Source organism: Chlorocebus sabaeus, chromosome 9 (assembly GCF_047675955.1).
Source record: "Chlorocebus sabaeus isolate Y175 chromosome 9, mChlSab1.0.hap1, whole genome shotgun sequence".
In the NCBI taxonomy this organism is placed as follows: domain Eukaryota; kingdom Metazoa; phylum Chordata; class Mammalia; order Primates; family Cercopithecidae; genus Chlorocebus; species Chlorocebus sabaeus.
This window is the reverse complement of record NC_132912.1, coordinates 94,876,613-94,898,201: the sequence shown is the minus strand read 5'-3', so window position 1 is coordinate 94,898,201 and position 21,589 is coordinate 94,876,613. Positions and strand designations below refer to the sequence as shown.

The window sequence follows — 21,589 nt, the reverse complement described above, 5'->3', positions numbered from 1 at the left end:
TGTGCAGAGGCCTTGCAGTTGACAGTAATTTTTAAAAATTTATCCAAAAAGTAATGGGAAATCATTGAGGGCTTTTGAGGATGGGATGAGGAGTGTGCTTACATGTTCAAATTAATGTTTGACAATGGTACCTTTGGCTGTTTTGTGGAGAAAGCATTGTGGGGTACAAGGTAAAAGTCAGTAGACTAAACAGACTATTTAGTCTGCTTGAATTGGCAGACTAATTCAAGAGATGGATTTGACATGGAGTGTAAGAGAAAGGGAGATGCCAAGGATGATTTCTAGGTTTCTGGGTTGAATCCAGTGTGGATAATCAGCATTTTTATTGAGAGTTTAGGGACTACTAGAGAAGGAGCAATTTTGGAGGGAAAGATCAAGAGCTGTTTTGACAGTACTTGCTCTGTGGCTTCTTGTTCTTTTACTTCAGAAATTCCCATTCTGACAAGATTCTGCTCAAAATTGCCCTCCTGTGAAAATACTCTAAAAATCTCTCCCCGCCCATCTCCAGAAGGGTAGTAAATTGTGCTCTTGTGTCACTTGGTAAAGTCTTCTCTTAGCGTATCTGTTTTATAATTATTTATGTACTCGCCTGTCTCCCCCACCAGACTGTGATTTCTTTGGCAAGGAAGTATCTTATTTGTTCGGTGTCACTGAAATATGGGTGAATATTTCCTCAAGTGTTTTCCACTGAGTTTTGTATAGTGAAGGGTTACTTTAACATCTGGGTAATGCTGGTGTAAGTTAATGTTGGTTTTTTTTGTTTTTTGGTTTTTGGTTTTTTTGAGACAGAGTCTCGCTCTGTGCCCAGGCTGGAGTGCAGTGGCACGATCTTGGCTCACTGCAAGCTCCGCCTCCTGGGTTCACGCCATTCTCCTGCCTCAGCATCTCCGAGTAACTGGGACTACAGGTGCCCACCACCACGCTCGGCTAATTTTTTGTATTTTTAGTAGAGATGGGATTTCACCATGGTCTTGATCTCCTGACATCATGATCTGCCCGCCTCGGCCTCCCAAAGTGCTGGGATTACAAGCGTGAGCCACCACGCCCGGCAATGTTTGTTTGTTTGTTTGTTTGTTTGTTTTGAGACGGGGTCTCACTGTGTCACCCAGGCTGGTGTGCAGTGGTGCGGTCTCAGCTCACTGCAACCTCTACCTCCTGGACTCAAGTGATCCTCCCACCTCAGCTTCCCCAGTAGCTGGGACTACAGATGTGCATCACCATGCCCGGCTAAGTTTTGTATTTTTTGTAGAGACGGGGGTTCACCATGTTGCCCAGGCTGGTCTTGAACTCCTGGAATCAAGTGATCCACCTGCCTCGGCCTCCCAAAGTGCTGGGACTACAGGCATGAGCCACCATGCCTGGCCAGTTAATGTTTCTTTACTGTAGAACTTTTCATAGCCTTTTATTTTCTGAGGTGGAAAGGCATAACATGTGCATTTTTTTCCCAGCTTATTTCTTTTCCCCTTCCCCAGCTCTTGTTTTCTGAGTATCTAATGTTGCTAGTGTTGAAGGTAAGAGGTGGAGTTAGGAACACTCAGTGGGAAATGCTGATTTGCGCATGTGCCTGACACTGAGTAGGCATGTAATTCACTGAGTGTGGTCTATGGAATAAAGCAAACCTGTCAGCTCTAGGAGAATGTCACTGGATGTTTTTGGGAAGCTCTTTTTGCTTATAGTTGCTGCAAATGTATTTCTTTCACCCCCAGTGATCAAAACAAACATCAGGGGATGAGAATTTACTGTCTGTTTTTTGTTGCTGCCAGGCTAAAAAAGATAGGTGGCATGAGATGACAGATTTTGTTCTGTTTCTTTGTAGCTAAGCTGGGGAAAACTGAACAAAAAATTCTTTGGTCTTTTTATTTAACTCCCAGCATTAAAACGGTGTCTTTCTTACACTAACTGGGTTGTTCACGAAATAACCAAAGTTATATTAATAACTTTAACTTTTTTGTAAAAGAATTACATGTTCAATATTTTTCTAAGGGCTATTGATAGAATGGCTGTTGTGACACAAAAACCTAGGTTTCAGGGAAATAAAGATAGGATAGACTAAATGGGGAAGACACTGCTTTTTTTTTTTTTTTTTTTTTTTAAAGAGTATATGAATTTACTTTAGAGGGGAATTTTCCCTTCCCCCCCAAAAGTTAGAGTGCTCTAATGATTCATTTTTAGAGTGGAACCTAGTGGAAAGTTTTACTAGGAAGTCACTGACTCAAACAGGAAATATATTTGATTTTAAATTTAGATTTTATTTTGTAATGCCAAATGGCATTATTGTATTACATTTACTGCTGGTAAATTTACTGCTGACTCTAACTGCTGGTATCTTTCTTATAGTCATGTGGAGTGGGTAGGTACTTTTGCTCTACAAACTTTATTTGGCTATAAAGTTAATGAAAATAATTCTTTTTTCATTTCTTTTTATATATTTTTTGAGTGATATAAAATATAGCCTAAATTAGTAGGGTTAAGGGTTTCATAACCACATCCACATTTATACTCCCACATCTTAAGTTATGTGTTTTCATTTATTTACCCTGTCCTTTATTATTGCATATGTTTATTTCCAAATTGGAGTAGCTTGGAATGACAAGGAAAACTTGATGATCTTTAGTTCTGCTATTAGAAAAGAAGTTATCAGCCTCTGTCACCAGTTTTGTATTCCCTTGGCTATCAGGACCACTCTTTAGAACTAAACCTCTGAGGATACTTTAAAGAGCAGGTAAAAATCTGTGGATAGAGATTACTTTGTCCATTTATTTTAAGAAATGACTAAAGAAAGAAAAAAAAGCTGCTGAATATACTCCTAGTAGCTATGATAGAGACTGAATGAGTAAAATGTAGTGATTTTTTAGCAAGGAAACCACTGAAATTTTGATGCTTTTTTTTTTTTTTTTTTTTTTTTGAGACTGAGTTTCACTCTTGTCACTTAGGCTGTAGTGCAATGGCACGATCTTGGCTCACTGCAACCTCCACCTCCCGGGTTTGTGTTCAAGCGATTCTCCTGCCTCAGCCTCCTGAGTAGCTGGGATTACAGGCATGCACCACCATGTCTGGCTAATTTTTATATTTTTAGTAGAGACAGGGTTTTGCCATGTTAGCCAGGCTGGTCTCGAACTCCTGACCTCAGGTGATGCACCCACCTCAGCCTCCCAAAGTGCTGGGATTACAGGCATGAGCCACCATGCCCAGCTGGACGATTCTTTTTCTTTAGTTAGCAATCTGGTCATCCCAAGGCTGTGCATACCCTCACACAAAAATGATGATAAAAAGTTATCTAGATCTGGTAATCTTCAGTCCTGGTAATCTTGGAAAAGCCACAACTCAGGACACTTTTTTTTGTATGCTTCTCTCTGCACTTTGGGCTTCTAATAGAGCATTTATTGTCCTAGAAAATCATTTTAATTATAGAAACTCCCACATTTGTTTCAGGTCGATCTTCTCTCTTTCCCTTTGAAGATGCCTTCCTGGACGACAGCCACGGCGATCAGGCCTTGTCATCTGGCTTAAGTTCTCCCACTCGCTGTCAAAATGGGGAACGAGTAGAACGCTACTCTAGAAAGGTGTTTGTTGGAGGCCTTCCTCCTGATATTGATGAAGGTACTATGCATTCATTAATGATTTTGCAAAGGCTGAGTTTGTTCTTTGTGTGTTCTGACCCTGCCTCTCCTCTCCAAGTCAACTTTAGGACATTTATATCTTAGTGTATAGGAGGTGAGACTATTTGGTAGATTAGAAAGTAATAGTCTATTATTGTACTAAGTATTTCATGTTACATTATCTCATTTAATCCTCATAGCTATCTTATAAGGATATCCTAGCATCTCCATTTTATAGATAAGGAAACTGAGTATCAGAGAGAAATAATTTGTTCAGGGTTATATAGCTGATGGTGCAGTTACAACTCAAATTCAATTAGATTCCAGAGCTTTTGCTTATGTCCATCACACCAGACCGTCTCACATTTTAATATAAATACTGGCCAGTGCAGTGGCTCACGCCTGTAATCCCAGTCCTTTGGGAGGCCAAGGTGGGAGGATTACTTGAGCCCAGGGGTTCAAAACCAGCCTGGGCAACATAGCAAGACCCTGTCTCTACAAAATAAAAAGATTAGCCGGGTATGGTGGTGCATGCCTGTATTCCCAGCTACTTGGGAGACTGAGGCGGGAAGTCACTTGAGCTCAGGAGTTTGAGGTTACAGTGAGCTGTGACCACACCACTGAACTCCAGCCTGGGTGACAGAGTGAAACCCTGTCTCATAAGTAAATAAATAAATAAAAACAAATACCTATTTTAAAAAGCATAATCCCCCTCTTTAAAAGAATGAAAATGAATTCGAATTTTTCTTAATAATAGTTTTGAGATGCTATCAGTCCAAAAGTGAGTGTTCACTTATGCCTAAAGCCAGTTTATTTTAGCACACAGTAAGTTGTCAATAAATATTTGTTGAAAGGATGAATGAAATAAAATTGTGACAAAGTTAACTTAAGCAAAAAACAACTCTAGTTCCAGTAGGCTTTGGGTCTGATATAAAAATACTGTCTGATATTCTAACAGTCTTGTTTTTCCAGCATTTTTCTGGCTATGACACACTTCTAATTTATCATGATTTCCTTTTTTCATGGTGAGAGGAGAAAAGTCTCAAAAAGTAGTGTTATTTTAGACTAACTACTTTAAAGTTATACATAGCTGAACGCTTATTTTCCTCCAAATTGTTCTTGTATTCATGCTAATCTCATCTATTGATTAGATTTTCTTCAAGACAATTCTTAAGATCATGGCTGAGAGAGTGGTACCCTAAACCTGAGTAGGAGCCAGGCTAGAACCTCTGCTTTGAGTCATATGTCAGAAGGAAAATATAAATGTGTTGATCTATAATTTTTGATGTATTTTCTATATAGGGTATGTAATATGTAGTTATTAAAGATAGCATTGGCTGTCAACATTTTCTTATCACCCAATGGAATTACCTACTTATTGCCCCTACTCCTCACCAAAAGAATCATATCTATTTCTTAAATAATCTTAGAGGTTCCATACAAGTGAAACCATATTTTAAATATTTTCTGTACCTTACTTTCTTCCTAAAAATCAGAGAACATTCCTATTTTTAGAATCTTTCTATTTGACATAGAAGTCACCTTAGTTTAATATGAGATATTTTTCTTCCAAATTCTTTATGTCAAGTTTATTGGCAGTGAAAAGAAATGAATTATAGTTAGAAACACACTTTACATGATTAAAAATGAATAACCAAATGTACACCCAAGCAATGGTATTTCACTTAGTAGGTTTCACTTCTGTAAAAATGCTTTAGAAAACAACCCTCAAAACATTTTTTTAACTCAAAAGACATGTTTTGTGCTATTCTGGTTTTCTGATTGCAATATTTTTTTCTCTTTTGCTAAGATTCTTTCTTTGTTTTGTAGATGAGATCACTGCCAGCTTTCGCAGGTTTGGACCTCTCGTGGTAGACTGGCCTCACAAAGCTGAAAGCAAGTCGTATTTTCCTCCTAAAGGTAATGCTCTTAGAATGTCTCCACTGCCTGCCTGTTGAAGAGATAGCATGACAGTTCAATAAAAGGCAGCCTTTTACTGGTTGAATTTAGCTGTTGAATTTTAGCTATTGAATTTTTTCAATAGCTGTTGAATTTTTTCCCCCAATTAGGAAAACATTTTAACGTTTATCATCCTTTTGTGTATTACGTTTCCACTTAGAGACTCTTCCCCAGAAGCACACTGATTGTTTCATGGCACCGATTTTATTGACAGTGAGACCCTGAGAGTCTGTTGTTGATGAGCCTCCTGCTAATTTTCATTATTTTGAAAGAAAAGATCTAGGGTTTTGAGGAATGTCAGCAATGGTAAAGAAAAAGATTATTTAGGGTTAGATTTTATTTGTATTCCATAACCCTATGGTTTTATAGATTTTGTAAACCCCAAACGTGGGAAACCTAGTGGCTAAAGAATGGCATTGTACAAAATTATCTTTATCCACATCTGTATCTTAAGTGACTTAGCCTGTTTGGGAGTGGAGGGCAAACTAGCAAAAGACTCTCCGTATGACCCTGCTTCTGTGATTTTTGGGGAAGCTCATTTGATAATTTATGAGGGCATGAAAATATATTGCTTTGTTCATAGTTTGTCATTTCTACAGAATCTAGGAAACTTTACTGGTGATATTCACTTGGGTGTGTTCCTAGGTTTATATAGAAGAATGTTTTGGGTTAAAGGTTTTGTTTGTTACATTCTGTAGATAGGTTTCAAGAATACATTTCATTTCAGATAAATGGCTTTTTAATACATATTATTGTGTAATATTACCCAGCACAAAAAGATGGAGTGAAAATACTTGTCCTTCCTGTGCCTCATAAATGAATCAAATTATAGCTTAACCTGAGGAAGGCAAGTGGCTTCTTTTTATGTCCTGTTTATTAGGTTTCTTTGTCAGTTGTACTTCTCCAATTCTCACTCTCTTTATAACCCACAAAAATAAGTTAATACAGAGTTGCTTGTTCTTTTTTTTTTCTTTTTTTTTTTTTAAAAGACAGAGTCTCGCTCTGTTGCCCAGGCTGGAGTGCAATGGCGCGATCTCGGCTCCTGCAACCTCCACCTCCCAGGTTCAAGCGGTTCTCCTGTCTCAGCCTCCTGAGTAGCTGGGATTACAGGCACGCACTACCAGGCCTGGCTAATTTTTGTATTTTTGGTAGAGACGGGTTTTCACCATGTTGGCCAGGCTGGTCTCAAACTCCTGACCTCGTGATCCGCCCACCTCAGCCTCCCAAAGTGCTGGGGTTACAGGCATGAGCCCCCGTGCCCGGCGGTTGCTTATTCTTAACAATCTTTTGTTAATTCCAGAAAAATTTGTAAGTTAAATATATTAAGTTTATAGCAATCAGAAAAGATGATCATCATGCTGATTGTTTCGGTGAAAGAATATGTTCATCACACTATGGTGCAAGTATTATATTATGTAATGATACACATATGAAATATGTTACTAGCGATGCTAGTTATTTGATGCATCCGGGTAGTTTTTTTTTTGTTTTTTTTTTGTTTTTTCAGTGAATGAATGTGTTCACCACATTGTGGTGTAAGTAAGTAACATACTCTATAAAATGACGTGCATAAAATATTTTTCTGACCTGCCTGGTGAAGATGATGAAACCCTGTGTCTACTAAAAATACAAAAATTAGCTGGGAGTGGTGGTGGGTACCTGTAATCCTAGCTACTCGGGAGGCTGAGGCAGAGAATTGCTTGAACCGGGGAGGCAGAGGTTGCAGTGAGCCGAGATCACGCCATTGCACTCCAGCCTGAGCGACAGAGTGAGACTCCCTCTCAAAAAAAAAAAAAAAAAAAAGTTCTAAGAGTGATAGTTACAAAAAAATACTGAGAAAGTTATAAAAATAATTCTGAGATAAAAGCCATTAGATGATCACTGTAGAAAGTAAAAATGAAGATAAACATGTATGTGGTCATGTTTAAAGGAAATTATCCCAATCTACCTCTACTTGAGATTATCACTGTATACATTTTGCTAAATAGCCTTCTGAAATCTCTTATAAATATATACATTTATGTGAAATTTTGAATTATACTATATATGCTGTTTTATAACCTACATTTCCCTCCCTAGCAACGTTAACATCTTTCTATAACAAACCTACATTATCCTTAATGACCTTAGTTTATTTAATTAAGCCTCTTGATGTCATGTAAGTTGCTTCCAGTGGCTTTCTTTCATAAATCCTGCTATATCCTTGTGCCTTCAACTTTTTGCCCTTTTATAATTACCTCTGTGGGTAAATTTCTCGAAGCGAACTTCCATGTTCATACGGATTGCCAGAATGCACTAAGAAGGCTCATATACATTTATGTTCCCATTGATAGTACCAAATTTGCAAAACTATGTACATTTTTTTGAGACAGGGTCTCACTCTGTCGCCCAGGCTGGAGTGCACAATCTTGGCTCACTGCAGTCTCCACCTGTTGGGCTCAAGTGATCCTCCCACCTTAGCCTCATTCATTTTAATTTTGGGGTATTTGTCTTTTTGTAAAGACTCCTTTTTTTAATTTTTATTTTTTACAGGTACCTAGTAGATATATATTAATATATTTATGGAGTATATGAGGTTTTTTGGGGCTTTTTGCTTTGTTTTTTTTTTGACAGCATCTCACTCTGTTGCTCTAGCTAGAGTGCAGTGGTATGATCTCAGTTCACTGCAACCTCTGCCTCTTGGGTTCAAGCAATTTTCCTGCCTCAGCCTCCCGAGTAGCTGGGACTACAGGCGTGTGCCACCACACCCGGCTAAGTTTTGTATTTTTAGTAGAGACAGGTTTTCACCATATTGGCCAGGCTGTTCTCGAACTCCTGACTTCATGATCCGCCTGCCTTGGCCTCCCAAAGTGCTGGGATTACAGGTGTGAGCCACCGTGCCTGGCCAAGATATTTTGATATAAGCATACAGTAAGTAAAATCACATCAGGGTAAATGGGGTATCCATCACCGCAAGCATTTATCATTTCTTTCTGTTATAAACATTCCAGTTATACTTTAGTTATTTAAAAATACACAGCAGGCCGGGCGCGGTGGCTCAAGGCTGTAATCCCAGCACTTTGGGAGGCTGAGACGGGCAGATCACGAAGTCAGGAGATCGAGACCATCCTGGCTAACACGGTGAAACCCCGTCTCTACTAAAAAAATACAAAAAATTAGCCGGGCGTGGTGGCGGGCACCTGTAGTCCCAGCTACTCGGGAGACTGAGGCAGGAGAATGGCATGAACCTGGGAGGCGGAGCTTGCAGTGAGCCGAGATCGCGCCACTGCACTCCAGCCTGGGAGACAGAGCGAGACTCCTTCTCAAAAAAAAAAAAAAAAAAAAAATGCAGTAGATTATTGTTGACTGTAGTCACCCTGTTGTACTATCAAAGACCAGATCTTATTCATTCCATCTAATTATGTTTTTGTACCCATTAACCATGCCCACTTTTGCCCACCCACCCCCACCTTCTTTCCAGCCTCTGGTAACTTGCATCATTCTATTTTCTGTCATCATGAGTTCAATTGTTTTGATTTTTAGCTCTCATAAATGCATGAGACAATGGGAAGTTTGTCTTTCTGTGCCTGGCTTTTTTTTTTTTTTTTTTTTTTTTTTAACACATAATGTCCTCCAGTTCCATCCATATTGTTGCAGATGACAGGACTCTTTTTTTTTTTTTTTTTTTTTAATGTCTGAATACCACTCCACTGTGTGTATGTACCACATATTCTTTTTTTTTTTTTTTTTTTTTTTTTTTGGTGAGATGGAGTTTCACTCTCGTTGCCTAAGCTGGAGTGCAATGGCACAATCTTGGCTTACTGCAAACTCCACCTCTGGGGTTTAAGAGATTCTCCTGCCCCAGCCTCCTGAGTAGATGGGATTACAGGCATGCGCTATCATGCCCGGCTAATTTTGCGTTTTTAGTAAAGATGGAGTTTCTTCATGTTGGTCAGGCTGGTCTCGAACTCCCGACCTCAGGTGATCCACCTGCCCCGGCCTCCCAGAGTGCTGAAATTACAGGCGTGAACCACAGTACCTAGTCATGTACCACATATTCTTTATCCATTCGTATGTTGACAAATGGATAAAGGTTGTTTCGAAATCCTGGCTATTGTGAATAGTGCTGCAACAAACATGGGAGTACAGGTATCTATCTCTTCGATATACTGATTTCCTTTCTTTTGGTTATATACCTAGCAGTACAATTGATAGATCATATGGTAGCTCTATTTTTAGTTTTTTGAGGAACCTCCATATTGTTCTTCATAGTGGCTATACTAATTTATATTCCCACCAACAGCGCACAAGTGTTCCCTTTTCTTCACATCCTCACCAGCATTTGTTATTGCCTGTCTTTTGGATAAAAAACATTTTAACTGTGGTGAGATGATATCACATTGTAGTTTTGATCTGCCTTTCGCTGACAATCAGTAATATTGAGCACTTTTTCATACATCTCTTTGCCATTTGTATGTTGTCTTTTGAGAAATGCCTATTCAGATCTTCCCCTCCGCCTTTTTTTCCCCTCAAAAAGTGACATTTATTCAAAGAAAAAAATTACAGGATGTCCATTCCTTGGCTCTCTTTCCTTCTGCCTCCTGCTGCTCCTCAGTTTCCCACGATTGAATCCTGGCTGGGGCTAGGTAGCAGGATAGCCCCTCAGATGAGGTCAGCAACATTGAGGGCCATCTGCTAAATGGAGGTGTTGTATAAGGTCTCAATTTCTTAAAGAGTCCTCTTGTCGTCTTCTGTCACCATGTTAATAGCCACACCCTTATGGCCAAACCATCCACCTCAACCGATTCTGTGGATACAGTTTTCGTTGTTGGTGGGAAGGTCACAGTTGATAACTAAAGAAACCTGCTGCACATGAATGCTTCTGGCTGCAGGTCAGTGCTAATCAATACTCTGTGAGAGCCAGAACAAAACTCCCTCATGATCACATTTCATTCCTTTGGTCCATATCTCCATGCATGGCAGTGAAGTCCCAAGCATGCATCTTCTCAGTGAGCCAATCCACCTTCTTTTTTTTTTTTTTTTGAGACAGAGTCTTGCTCTGTCACCCAGGCTGGAGTGCAGTGGTGAGATCTCGGCTCACTGCAAGCTTCGCCTCCCGGGTTTGTGCCATTCTCCTGCCTTAGCCTCCAAGTAGCTGGGACTACAGGTGCCTGCCACCACGCCCGGCTAATTTCTTTTTGTATTTTTAGGAGAGACGAGGTTTCGCTGTGTTAGCCAGGATGGTCTCAATCTCCTGACCTCGTGATCCGCCTGCCTCGGCCTCCCAAAGTGCTGGGATAACAGGCGTGAGCCACTGCGCCCGGCCGAGCCAGTCTACCTTCTTTCCGGTGTTGATGAAGATGACTGCCTGGGTGACAGTCAGGGTTTCATACAAGTCACACAATGTGCTCAACTTCCACTCCTTATGTTCCACATTGATGTAGAATTGGTGGATCCCCTCCAGGATCAACTCTTCCTTCTTGACAGGAATCCAAATGGGGTCCCTCATGAACTTCTTGGTCACCTTAAGCACATCTGAAGGCCTTGTGTCTGATAGCAAAACCACCTGGGTGTTGCTGTTAAGCTTTTGGAATATATCATAGATTGAGTCCTTCAATCCATGGCTTAACATTTCATCGACTTCATCCAGTACAAATATCTTGATGTATTTGGGAGACAGGTATCTCTGGTTAAGCATATCAGACCCGTGACCAGGGATACCCACGATGATATGGGGAACTTCCACCTGCAGTTTCTGCACCTCAGCACGCACACTGGTGCCCCCAATACAGGCATGACAGGAGGCACCCATGTAGTCTCCTAGTGTCATGACCACCTTCTCTATCTTTTGAGCCAATTATCAAGTGGGTGCTAGAACCAAGGCCTGGGTAGTCTTTAGATCTAATTCAATCTACTGCAGAATTTATATGGCAAAAGTGGCCATTTTCCCAGTCCCAGATAGGGCTTGAGTGATCACATCATAACCCTTGATACAAGAAGAGTGGCTCACTGCTGGATGGCAGAGGACTTCTCAAAACCATAGGCATAGATGCCATGGAGGAGGAACTCCAAGAGGCTCATATCATCAAAACTGTCAGCAATCTCATTCCAGTTTCTCTCAATGATGCCTTCAGGCTCCATCTCATTGGGACTATTTTCTCTGGATCAGAACTGGGTGCAGTGGCTCACGCTTATAATCCCAGCACTTTGGGAGGCCAAGGTAGGCAGATCACGAGGTCAGGAGTTCGAGACCAGCCTGATCAACGTGGTGAAACCCCATCTCTACTAAAAATACAAAAATTAGCTGGGCGTGGTGGCCCACGCCTATAACCCCAGCTACTCAGGAGGCTGAGGCAGGAGAATTGCTTGAATCTGGGAGACAGACTTTACAGTTAGCCGAAATCGTGCACCTGCACTCCAGCCTGGGTGGCAGAGCAAGACTCTGCCTTAGAAAAAAAAAAAGAAAAGAAGTACTCACTCTCAGACATGATCCTTAGAAACTCTCTTTTGCCCATTTTTAAATCAGATTGTTAGGTTTTTTTTTTTTTCCTATTGAGTTGTTTGAGCTCTTTATATATTGTTATGAATCCCTTGTTAGATTGACAGTTTGTAACTATTTTCTCCCATTTTGTGGGTTGTCTCTTCACTTTGTTGACTGTTTCCTTTGCTGTGCAGAAACTTTTTAACTTGATGTGATCCCATTTGTCCATTTTGCTTTGGTTGTCTTTGCTTGTGAGATATTACAAGTAATTTTTGTGTCCAGACCAATGTCTTGGAGATTTTCCCCAATGTTTTTTGTTTGTTTGTTTGTTTGTATGTTTGTCTTAGTATTTTTTTTAGTAGTTTCATAGTTTGAGGTCTTAATTTGAAGTTTTTTAAAATTATTATACTTTAAGTTCTAGGGTACATGTGCACAACGTGCAGGTTTGTTACATAGGTATACATGTGCCAGGTTGGTTTGCTGCACCCATTAACTCGTCATTTACAATAGGTATTTCTCCTAATGCTATCCCTCCCCCTGCTTCCAACCCCACGACAGGCCCTGGGGTGTGACGTTCCCCGCCCTTTGTCCAAGTGTTCTCATTGTTCAATTCCCACCTATGAGTGAGAACATGCGGTGTTTGGTTTTCTGTCCTTGTGATAGTTTGCTCAGAATGATGATTTCCAGCTGCATCCTTGTCCCTGCAAAGGACATGAACTCATCCTTTTTTATGGCTGCATAGTATTCCGTGGTGTATGTGTGCCACATTTTCTTAATCCCGTCTATCATTGATGGACATTTGGGTTGGTTCCAAGTCTTTGCTGTTGTGAATAGTGCCGCAGTAAACATACGTATGCATGTGTCTTTATAGTAGCATGATTTATAATCCTTTGGGTATTTAGTAATGGGATCACTGGGTCAAATGGTCTTTCTAGTTCTAGATCCTTGAAGAATCGCCACACTGTCTGCCACAATGGTTGAACTAGTTTACACTCCCACCAACAGTATAAAAGCATTCCTGTTTCTCCACATCCTCTCCAGCATCTGTTGTTTCCTGACTTTTTAATGATTGCCATTCTAACTGGTGTGAGATGGTATCTCATTGTGGTTTTGATTTGCATATCTCTGATGACCAGTGATGATGAGCATTTTTTCATGTGTCTGTTGGGTGCATAAATGTCTTCTTTTGAGAAGTGCCTGTTCATATCCTTTGCCCACTTTTTGATGGGGTTGTTTTTTTCTTGTAAATTTGTTTAAGTTCTTTGTAGATTCTGGATATGATCCCTTTGTCAGATGGATAGATTGCAAAAATTTTGTCACATTCTGTAGGTTACCTGCTCACTCTGATGGTAGTTTCTTTTGCTGTGCAGAAGCTCTTTAGTTTCATTAGATCTGATTTGTCTATTTTGGCTTTTGTTGCCATTGCTTTTGGTGTTTTAATCATGAAGTCCTTGCCAATAAATAAATACCCTTTATTCCCTATGTCCTGGATGATATTGCCTAGGTTTTCTTCTAGGGTTTTTATGGTTTTAGGTCTAACATTTAAGTTTTTAATCCATCTCGAATTAATTTTTGTATAAGGTGAAAGGAAGGGATCCAGTTTCAGCTTTCTACATATGGCTAGCCAGTTTTCCCAGCACCATTTATTAAATAGGGAATCCTTTCCCCATATTTTGTTTTTGTCAGGTTTGTCAAAGATCAGATGGTTGTAGGTGTTATTTCTGAGGCCTCTGCTCTATTGCATTGGTCTATATATCTGTTTTGGTAACAGTACCATGCTGTTTTGGTTACTGTAGCCTTGTAGTATAGTTTGAAGTCAAGTAGCGTGATGCCTCCAGCTTTGTTCTTTTTGCCTAGGATTGTCTTAGCTATGCAGGCTATTTTTGATTCCATATGAACTTTAAAGTAGTTTTTTCCAATTCTGTGAAGAAAGTCATTGGTAGCTTGATGGGGATGGCATTGAATCTATAAATTACCTTGGGCAGTATGGCCATTTTCATGATTGATTCTTCCTATCCGTGAGCATGGAATGTTTTTCCATTTGTTTGTGTCCTCTTTTATTTAGTTGAGCAGTGGTTTGTAGTTCTCCTTGAAGAGGTCCTTCACATCCCTTGTAAGTTGGATTCCTAGGTATTTTATTTGTAGCAATTGTGAATGAGAGTTCACTCATGATTTGGCTGTTTGTCTGATATTGGTGTATAGGAATGCTTGTAATTTTTGCACTTTGATTTTGTATCCTGAGACTTTGCTGAAGTTGCTTATCAGCTAAGGAGGTTTTGGGCTGAGATGATGGGGTTTTCTAAATATACAATCATGTCATCTGCAAACAGGGACCATTTGACTTCCTCTTTTCCTAATTGAATACCCTTTATTTCTTTCTCTTGCCTGATTTCTCTGGCTACAACTTCCAACACTATGTTGAATAGGAGTGGTGAGAGAGGGCATCCCTGTCTTGTGCCAGTTTTCAGAGGGAATGCTTCCAGTTTTTGCCCATTCAGTATGATATTGGCTGTAGGTTTTTCATAAATAGCTCTTATTATTTTGAGATACGTTCCATCAATACCTAGTTTATGGAGAATTTTTAGCATGAAGGCTGCTGAATTTTGTCAAAGGCCTTTCCTGCATCTATTGAGATGATCATGTGGTTTTTGTCGTTGGTTCTGTTTATGTGATGGATTATGTTTATTGATTTGCATATGTTGAAGCAGCTTTGCATCCCAGGGATGAAGCCAACTTGATCGTGGTGGATAAGCTTTTTGATGTGCTGCTGGATTCAGTTTGCCAGTATTCTACTGAAGATCTTTGCATCCATGTTCATCAGGGATATTGGTCTAAAATTCTCTTTTTTTGTTGTGTCTCTGCCAGGCTTTGGTATCAGGATGATGCTGGCCTCATAAAATGAGTTAGGGAGAATTCCCTCTTTTCCTATTGATTGGAATTGTTTCAGAAGGAATGGTACCAGTTCCTCTTTGTACCACTGGTAGAATTCAGCTGTGAATCTGTCTGGTCTTGGACTTTTTTTGGTTGGTAGGCTATTAATTATTGCCTCAATTTCAGAGCCTGTTATTAGTCTATTCAGAGATTCAACTTCTTCCTGGTTTAGTCTTGGAAGGGTGTGTGTGTGCAGGAATTTATCCATTTCTTTTAGATTTTCTAGTTTATTTGCGTAGAGGTGTTTATAGTATTCTTTGATGGTAGTTTGTATTTCTGTGGGATCGGTGGTGATATCCCCTTTATCATTTTTTATTGCATCTATTTGATCTTCTCTCTTTGCTTCCTTATTAGTCTTGCTAGCAGTCTATCAATTTTGTTGATCTTTTCAAAAAACCAGCTCCTGGATTCATTGATTTTTTTGAAGGGTTTTTTGTGTCTCTATCTCCTTCAATTCTGCTCTGATCTTCGTTATTTCTTGCCTTCTGCTAGCTTTTGAATGTGTTTGCTCTTGCTTCTCTAGTTGTTTTAATTGTCACGTTAGGGTGTTGATTGTAGATCCTTCCTGCTTTCTCTTGTGGGCATTTAGTGCTACAAATTTCCCTCTACACACTGCTTTAAATGTGTCCCAGAGATTCTGGTGTGTTGTGTCTTTGTTCTCATGGGTTTCAAAGAACATCTTTATTTCTGCCTTCATTTCGTTATTACCCAATAGTCATTCAGGAGCAGGTTGTTCAGTTTCCATCCTAGTTGTGCGGTTTTGAGTGAGTTTCTTAATCCTGAGTTCTAATTTGATTGCACTGTGGTCTGAGAGACAGTTTGTTGTGACTTCTGTTCTTTTACATTGGCTGAGGAGTGCTTTACTTCCAACTGTGTGGTCAATTTTGGAATGAGTGCGATGTGGTGCTGAGAAGAATGTATATTCTGTCAATATGGGGTGGAGAGTTCTGTACATATCTGTTAGGTCTGCTTGGTGTGGAGCTGAGTTCAAGTCCTGGATGTCCCTGTTAACCTGTCTCGTTGATGTGTCTCATATTGACAGTGGGGTTTTAAAGTTTCCCATTATTATTGTGTGGGAGTCTAAGTGTCTTTTAAATCTCTAAGGACTTGGTTTATGAATCTAGGTGTTCCTGTATTGGGTGCATATATATTTAGGATAGTTAGCTCTTCTTGTTGAATTGATCCCTTTACCATTATGTAATGGCCTTCTTTGTCTCTTTTGTTGGTTTAAAGTCTGTTTTATCAGAGACTAGGATTGCAACCCCTGCTTTTTTTTTGCTTTCTGTTTGGTTGGTAGATCTTCCTTCATCCCTTTATTTTGAGCCTATGTGTGTCTCTGCGTGTGAGATGTGTCTCCTGAATACAGCACACTGATGGGTCTTGATGCTTTATCCAATTTGCCAGTCTGTGTCTTTTAGTTGGGGCATTTAGCCCATTTACATTTAAGGTTAATATTGTGTGTGAATTTTATCCTGTCATTATGATGTTCGCTGGTTATTTTGCCTTTTAATTGATGCAGTTTCTTCCTCGCATTGGTGGTCTTTATAATTTGGCATGTTTTTGCAGTGGCTGGTACCGGTTGTTCGTTTCCATGTTTAGTGCTTCCTTCAGGAGCTCTTGTAAGGCAGGCCTGGTGGTGACAAAATATCTCAGCATTTGCTCATCTGCAAAGGATTTTCTTTCTCCTTCACTTATGAAGCTTAATTTGGCTGGATATGGAATTCTGGGTTGAAAATTATTTTCTTTAGGAATGTTGAATATTGGCCCCCACTCTCTTCTGGCTTGTGGAGATCTGCTGTTAATCTGACGGGCTTCCCTTTGTGGGTAACCCGACCTTTCTCTCTGGCTGCCCTTAACATTTTTTCCTTCATTTCAACCTTGGTGAATCTGACAATTATGTGTCTTGGGTTTGTTCTTCTCGATAAGTATCTTTGTGGCATTCTCTGTATTTCCTGAATTTGAATGTTGGCCTGCCTTGCTAGCTTGGGGAAGTTTTCCTGGATCATATCCTGAAGAGTGTTTTCCAACTTGGTTCCATTCTCCCCATCACTTTCAGGTACACCAATCAAATGTAGATTTGGTCTTTTCACATAGTCCCAGGTTTCTTGGAGGCTTTGTTCATTTCTTTTTACTCTTTTTTTTCTAAACTTTTCTTCTTGCTTTATTTCATTTATTTGATCTTCAATCACTGATACCCTTTCTTCCACTTGATCGAATCGGCTATTGAAGCTTGTGCATGCATCACGTAGTTCTCGTGCCATGGTTTTCAGTTCCATCAGGTCATTTAAGGTCTTCTCTACACTGTTTATTCTAGTTAGCCACTCGTTTAATCTTTTTTTCAAGGTTTTTAGCTTCCTTGTGATGAGTTCGAACATCCTCCTTTAGCTCGGAGAAGTTTGTTATTACCAACCTTCTGAAGCCTACTTCTGTCAGCTTGTCAAAGTCATTCTCTGTCCAGCTTTGTTCCATTGCTGGTGAGGAGCTGTGATCCTTTGGAGAAGAAGACACTCTGGCTTTAAAAATTTTCAGCTTTTCTGCTCTGGTTTCTCCCCATCTTTGTGGTTTTATCTACCTTTGGTCTTTGTTGTTGGTGACCTACACATGGGTTTTTTTTTGTGTGGATGTCCTTTTTGTTGGTGTTGATGCTATTCCTTTCTATTTGTTAGTTTTCCTTCTAACAGTCAGGTCCCTCAGCTGCAGGTCTGTTGGAGTTTGCTGGAGGTCCACTGTGGACCCTGTTTGCCTGGGTATCACCAGTGGAGGCTGCAGAACAGCAAATATTGCAGAACAGCAAATATTGCTGCCTGAACCTTCCTCTGGAAGCTTTGTCCCAGAGGGGCACCTGGCTGTATGAGGTGTCATTCGGCCCCTACTGGGAGGTGTCTCCCAGTTAGGCTACAGGTGGGTCAGGGACAACTTAAGGAGGCAGTCTGTCAGTTCTCCAAACTATGCTGGGAGAACCACTGCTCTCTTCAGAGCTGTCAGACAGGGATGTTTAAGTCTGCAGAAGTTTCTGCTGCCTTTTGTTCAGCTATGCCCTGCTCTGAGAGGTGGAGTCTACAGAGGCAGCAGGCCTTGCAGGGTTGCGGTGGGCTCCGCCCAGTTGGAGCTTCCCCAGCCTCTTTGTTTACCTACTCAAGCCTCAGCAATGGCGTATGCCCCTCCCCCTGCCAGGCTGCTGCTTTGTAGGTCAATCTCAGACTGATGCACTAGCAGTGAGCAAGGCTCCTTGGGCGTGGGACCCGCCAAGCCAGTCGTGGGATATAATCTCCTGGTATGTCGTTTGCTAAGACCATTGGAAAAGCACAGTATTTGGGCAGGACTGTCCCATTTTTTCCAGGTACCATCTGTCATGGCTTCCCTTGGCTAAGAAAGGGAAATCCCCGACCCCTTGCGCTTCCCGGGTGAGGCGATGCCCCGCCCTGCTTCGGCTTGCCCTCTGTGGGCTGTACCCACTGTCCAACCAGTCCCAATGAGATGAACCTGGTACCTCAGTTGGAAATTCAGAAATCACCAATCTTCTGTGTCGATTGCGCTGGAAGCTGCAGACCGGAGCTGTTCCTATTCAGCCATCTCGGAAGAGACCAAAAAATTTTGAAGTTTTTATTTCATTTTGATTTAATTTTTTTTTTATGGCAAGAGATAGGAGTCTAGTTTCATTCTTCTGCCTATGGATATCTAGTTTTCCCAGCAATATTTGTTGAAGAGATTGTCCTCTGCCCAACACATGTTCTTGGCACCTTTGTCAAAAGTGAGTTTACTGTAGATGTATGGATTTATTTCTGGGTTCTCTATTCTATTCCATTAGTCTATGTGCCTGTTTTTATGCCTGTATCTTGCTGCTTTTGTTATTATAGCTCTGTAGTATAATTTGAAGTCAGGGAATATGATTCCTCCAGTTTTGTTCTTCTTGCTCAGGATAACTTTGGCTGTTCTGGGTCTTTTATGATTCCATATGAATTTTAGGATTTTTTTTTTCTATTTTTGTGAAGGATATCATTGGTATTTTGATAGGCATTACATTGAATCTGTAGATTGCTTTGGGTAGTATGGATATTTTAACAATATTGGTTTTTTCCAATCCATGAGCATGGAATATCTTTCCTTTTTGTGTGTGATGTGTCCTCTTCAATTTCTTGCATCAATGTTTTATAGTTTTCATTGTAGAGCTCTTTCACTTCTTTGATTAATTCCCAGATATTTAATTTTATGTATGGCTATTGTAAATATGATTACTGTTTAAATTTCTTTTTCAGATTGTTCAATATTGACGTATAGAAATGCTACTGATTTTTATATGTTGATTTTGTACCTGCAACTTTACTGAATTTGTTGATTAGTTCTAAGAGTTTTTTGGTGTCATCTTTAGGTTTTTCTTTCTTTTCTTTTCTTTTTTTTTTTTTGAGATGGAGTCTTACTGTGTTGCCCAATCTAGAGTGCATTGGCGATCTTGGCTCACTACAACCTCCGCTTCCTGGGTTCAAACAATTCTCTGCCTCAGCCTCCTGAGTAACTGGAATTACAGGTGCCCACCACCATGCCCAGCTAATATTTTTGTATTTTTAGTAGAGACAGGGTTTCACCATCTTGGCCAGGCTGGTTTTGAACTCCTGACCTCATGATCCAGCTGCCTTGGCCTCCCAAAGTGCTGGGATTACAGGCATGACCTACCACGCCCGGCCTTCTTTAGGTTTTTCTAAAAGATTGTATCATGTGCAAACAAGGATAATTTGAGTTCTTCCTTTCCAATTTGTATGCTCTTTATATCTTTCTCTTGTCTGATTGCTCTAGATAAGACTTCCAGTACTATGTTGAGTAACAGTGGTGAAAGTGAGCATCCTTGTCTTGTTGCAGATCTTAAAGGAAAAGCTTTCATTTTTTTTCCCCATTCAGTATGATACTAGCTGTGGGTCTTTCATATATAGCTGGGATTGTGTTAAGATGTGTTCCTTCTATACCCAGTTTTTTAAGGGTTTTTATTATGAAGGAATGTTGAATTGTATCAAATACTTTTTCAGTATCAATTGAAATAATATGGTTTTTATCTTTCATTCTGTTGATATGATGTATTACATTGATTTGCATATGTTGAACCATCCTTGCATTCCTGAGATGAATCCCACATGATCATGATGAACAGTGTTTTTAATGTGTTGTTGAATTCAGTTTGCTAGTTTGCTAGTACTTGGTTGAAGATTTTTGCATCTATGTTCATCAGAGATACTGGTTTGCAATTTTCTTTTATTGATGTGTCTTTGTTTTTTTTTTTTGTTTTGTTTTGTTTTGAGACAGAGTCTCACTGTGTCACCTAGGCTGTAGTGCAGTGTCATGATCTCAACTCACTGCTCTGCCTCCTAGGTTCATGTGATTCTCATGCCTCAGCTTCCCAAGTAGCTGGGATGATAGGCATGTGTCACCACACCTGGTTAATTTTTGTATTTTTAGTGGGGATGGGGTTTCATCATGTTGGTCAGGCTGGTCTTGAACTCCTGACCCCAAGCAATCCGCCCATCTCAGCCTCCCAAAGTGCTGAGTTTACAGGTATGAGCCACTGCACCAAGCCATGTCTTTGGTTTTGATGTCAGGGTGATACTGGCCTTGTAGAATGAGTTTGTAAATACTCCCTTCTCTATTTTTTTTGAAATAGTTTGAATGGGATTGGTATTAGTTCTTTAAATGTTTGGTGGAATTCATCAGTGAAGCCATCGGGTCTCAAGCTTTTCTTTGCTGGAGACTTTATTATGGCTTTGATCTTATTGTTATTGGTCCATTTCAGTTTTTGATTTCTTCGTCATTCAATCTTGGTAGGTTGTATGTGTCTACAAATTTATCCATTTCTTCTAGGTTTTCTAATTTATTGGCATATAGTTGCTCATAGTAGTCTCTAATGATCCTTTGAATTTCTGAGGTATTGGTTATTTCCTTTTTAATCTCTAATTTTATTTATTTGAGCCTTCTCTTGTTTTTTTCTGAGTTAGCCTAGCTAAAGATTTGATTTTATCTTTTCAAAAAACCAATTTTTCATTTTATTGAATTTTTAATAATTTTCTTGTTTCAGTTTCATTTATTTCAGCTCTGATCTCTGATTTCTTCTACTAATTTTGGGTTTGGTTTGTGCTTGCTTTTCTAGTTCTTTAAGATGCATTGCTAGGTTGCTTATTTGCAGTTTTTCTACTTTTTTTTTTTTTTTGATGCAGACCTTTACTGCTGTTACTGCTGTAAGCTTTCCTCTTAGTGTACTGCTTTTGCTGTATACCATAGGTTTTGGTATGTTGCCTTTTCATTTTCATTTGTTTTAAGACATTTTTAAACGTCCTTCTTAATTTCTTTATTGACTCGCTGGTCGTTTAGGAGTATACTGTTTAATTTTCGTGTGTTTGTGTAGTTCGTCTTGTTACTGATTTCTATTTTTATTCCATTGTGGTCAGAGAAGATACTTGCTGTTATTTCCATTTTTTTTTTTTTAATTTAAACATTTGTTTTGTGGCCTAACATATGTTCTACCCTTGAGAGTGTTCCATATGCTGACAAAAAGAATGCATCTTCTGCAGTCATTGGATGAAATGTTCTGTAAATATCTGTTAGGTCCAGTTGGTCCATACTGGAGATTAAATCCAATATTACTTTGTTCATTTTCTGT

At 39.7% G+C, this 21,589-nt stretch overlaps 2 protein-coding genes across 10 annotated transcripts in view; one reads left to right on the top strand and one right to left on the bottom strand.

The window, feature by feature from the left end:
* CPEB3 (cytoplasmic polyadenylation element binding protein 3) overlaps positions 1 to 21,589 on the top strand; it is a 246,909-nt gene that overhangs the window by 137,457 nt on the left and 87,863 nt on the right. For all 9 annotated transcript variants that reach the window (XM_007963551.3, XM_007963553.3, XM_007963550.3 and 6 more), the window contains 2 exons: positions 3,433 to 3,600; positions 5,430 to 5,519. In XM_007963551.3, coding sequence (XP_007961742.1) covers positions 3,433 to 3,600; positions 5,430 to 5,519 — 258 coding nt within the window. The remainder of the gene's footprint in view (positions 1 to 3,432; positions 3,601 to 5,429; positions 5,520 to 21,589) is intronic.
* LOC140712415 (eukaryotic initiation factor 4A-I-like) lies at positions 9,335 to 19,864 on the bottom strand. The gene is made up of 2 exons (XM_073019172.1): positions 10,876 to 19,864; positions 9,335 to 10,560 (listed from the first exon to the last, which is right to left on the bottom strand). The coding sequence occupies exons 1-2, from the start codon at positions 11,365 to 11,367 to the stop codon at positions 10,480 to 10,482; spliced, it is 573 nt and encodes a 190-aa protein (XP_072875273.1). The 5' UTR covers positions 11,368 to 19,864; the 3' UTR covers positions 9,335 to 10,479.

Excerpts from the sequence above, each read along its gene's own strand:
- LOC140712415 (XM_073019172.1), bottom strand. The coding sequence starts at position 11,367 with ATGACACTAGGAGACTACATGGGTGCCTCCTGTCATGCCTGTATTGGG. Across the intron at positions 10,561-10,875 it reads TCATCAACACCGGAAAGAAG|GTGGATTGGCTCACTGAGAA; the intron begins GTAGACTGGCTC and ends AAAAAAAAGAAG.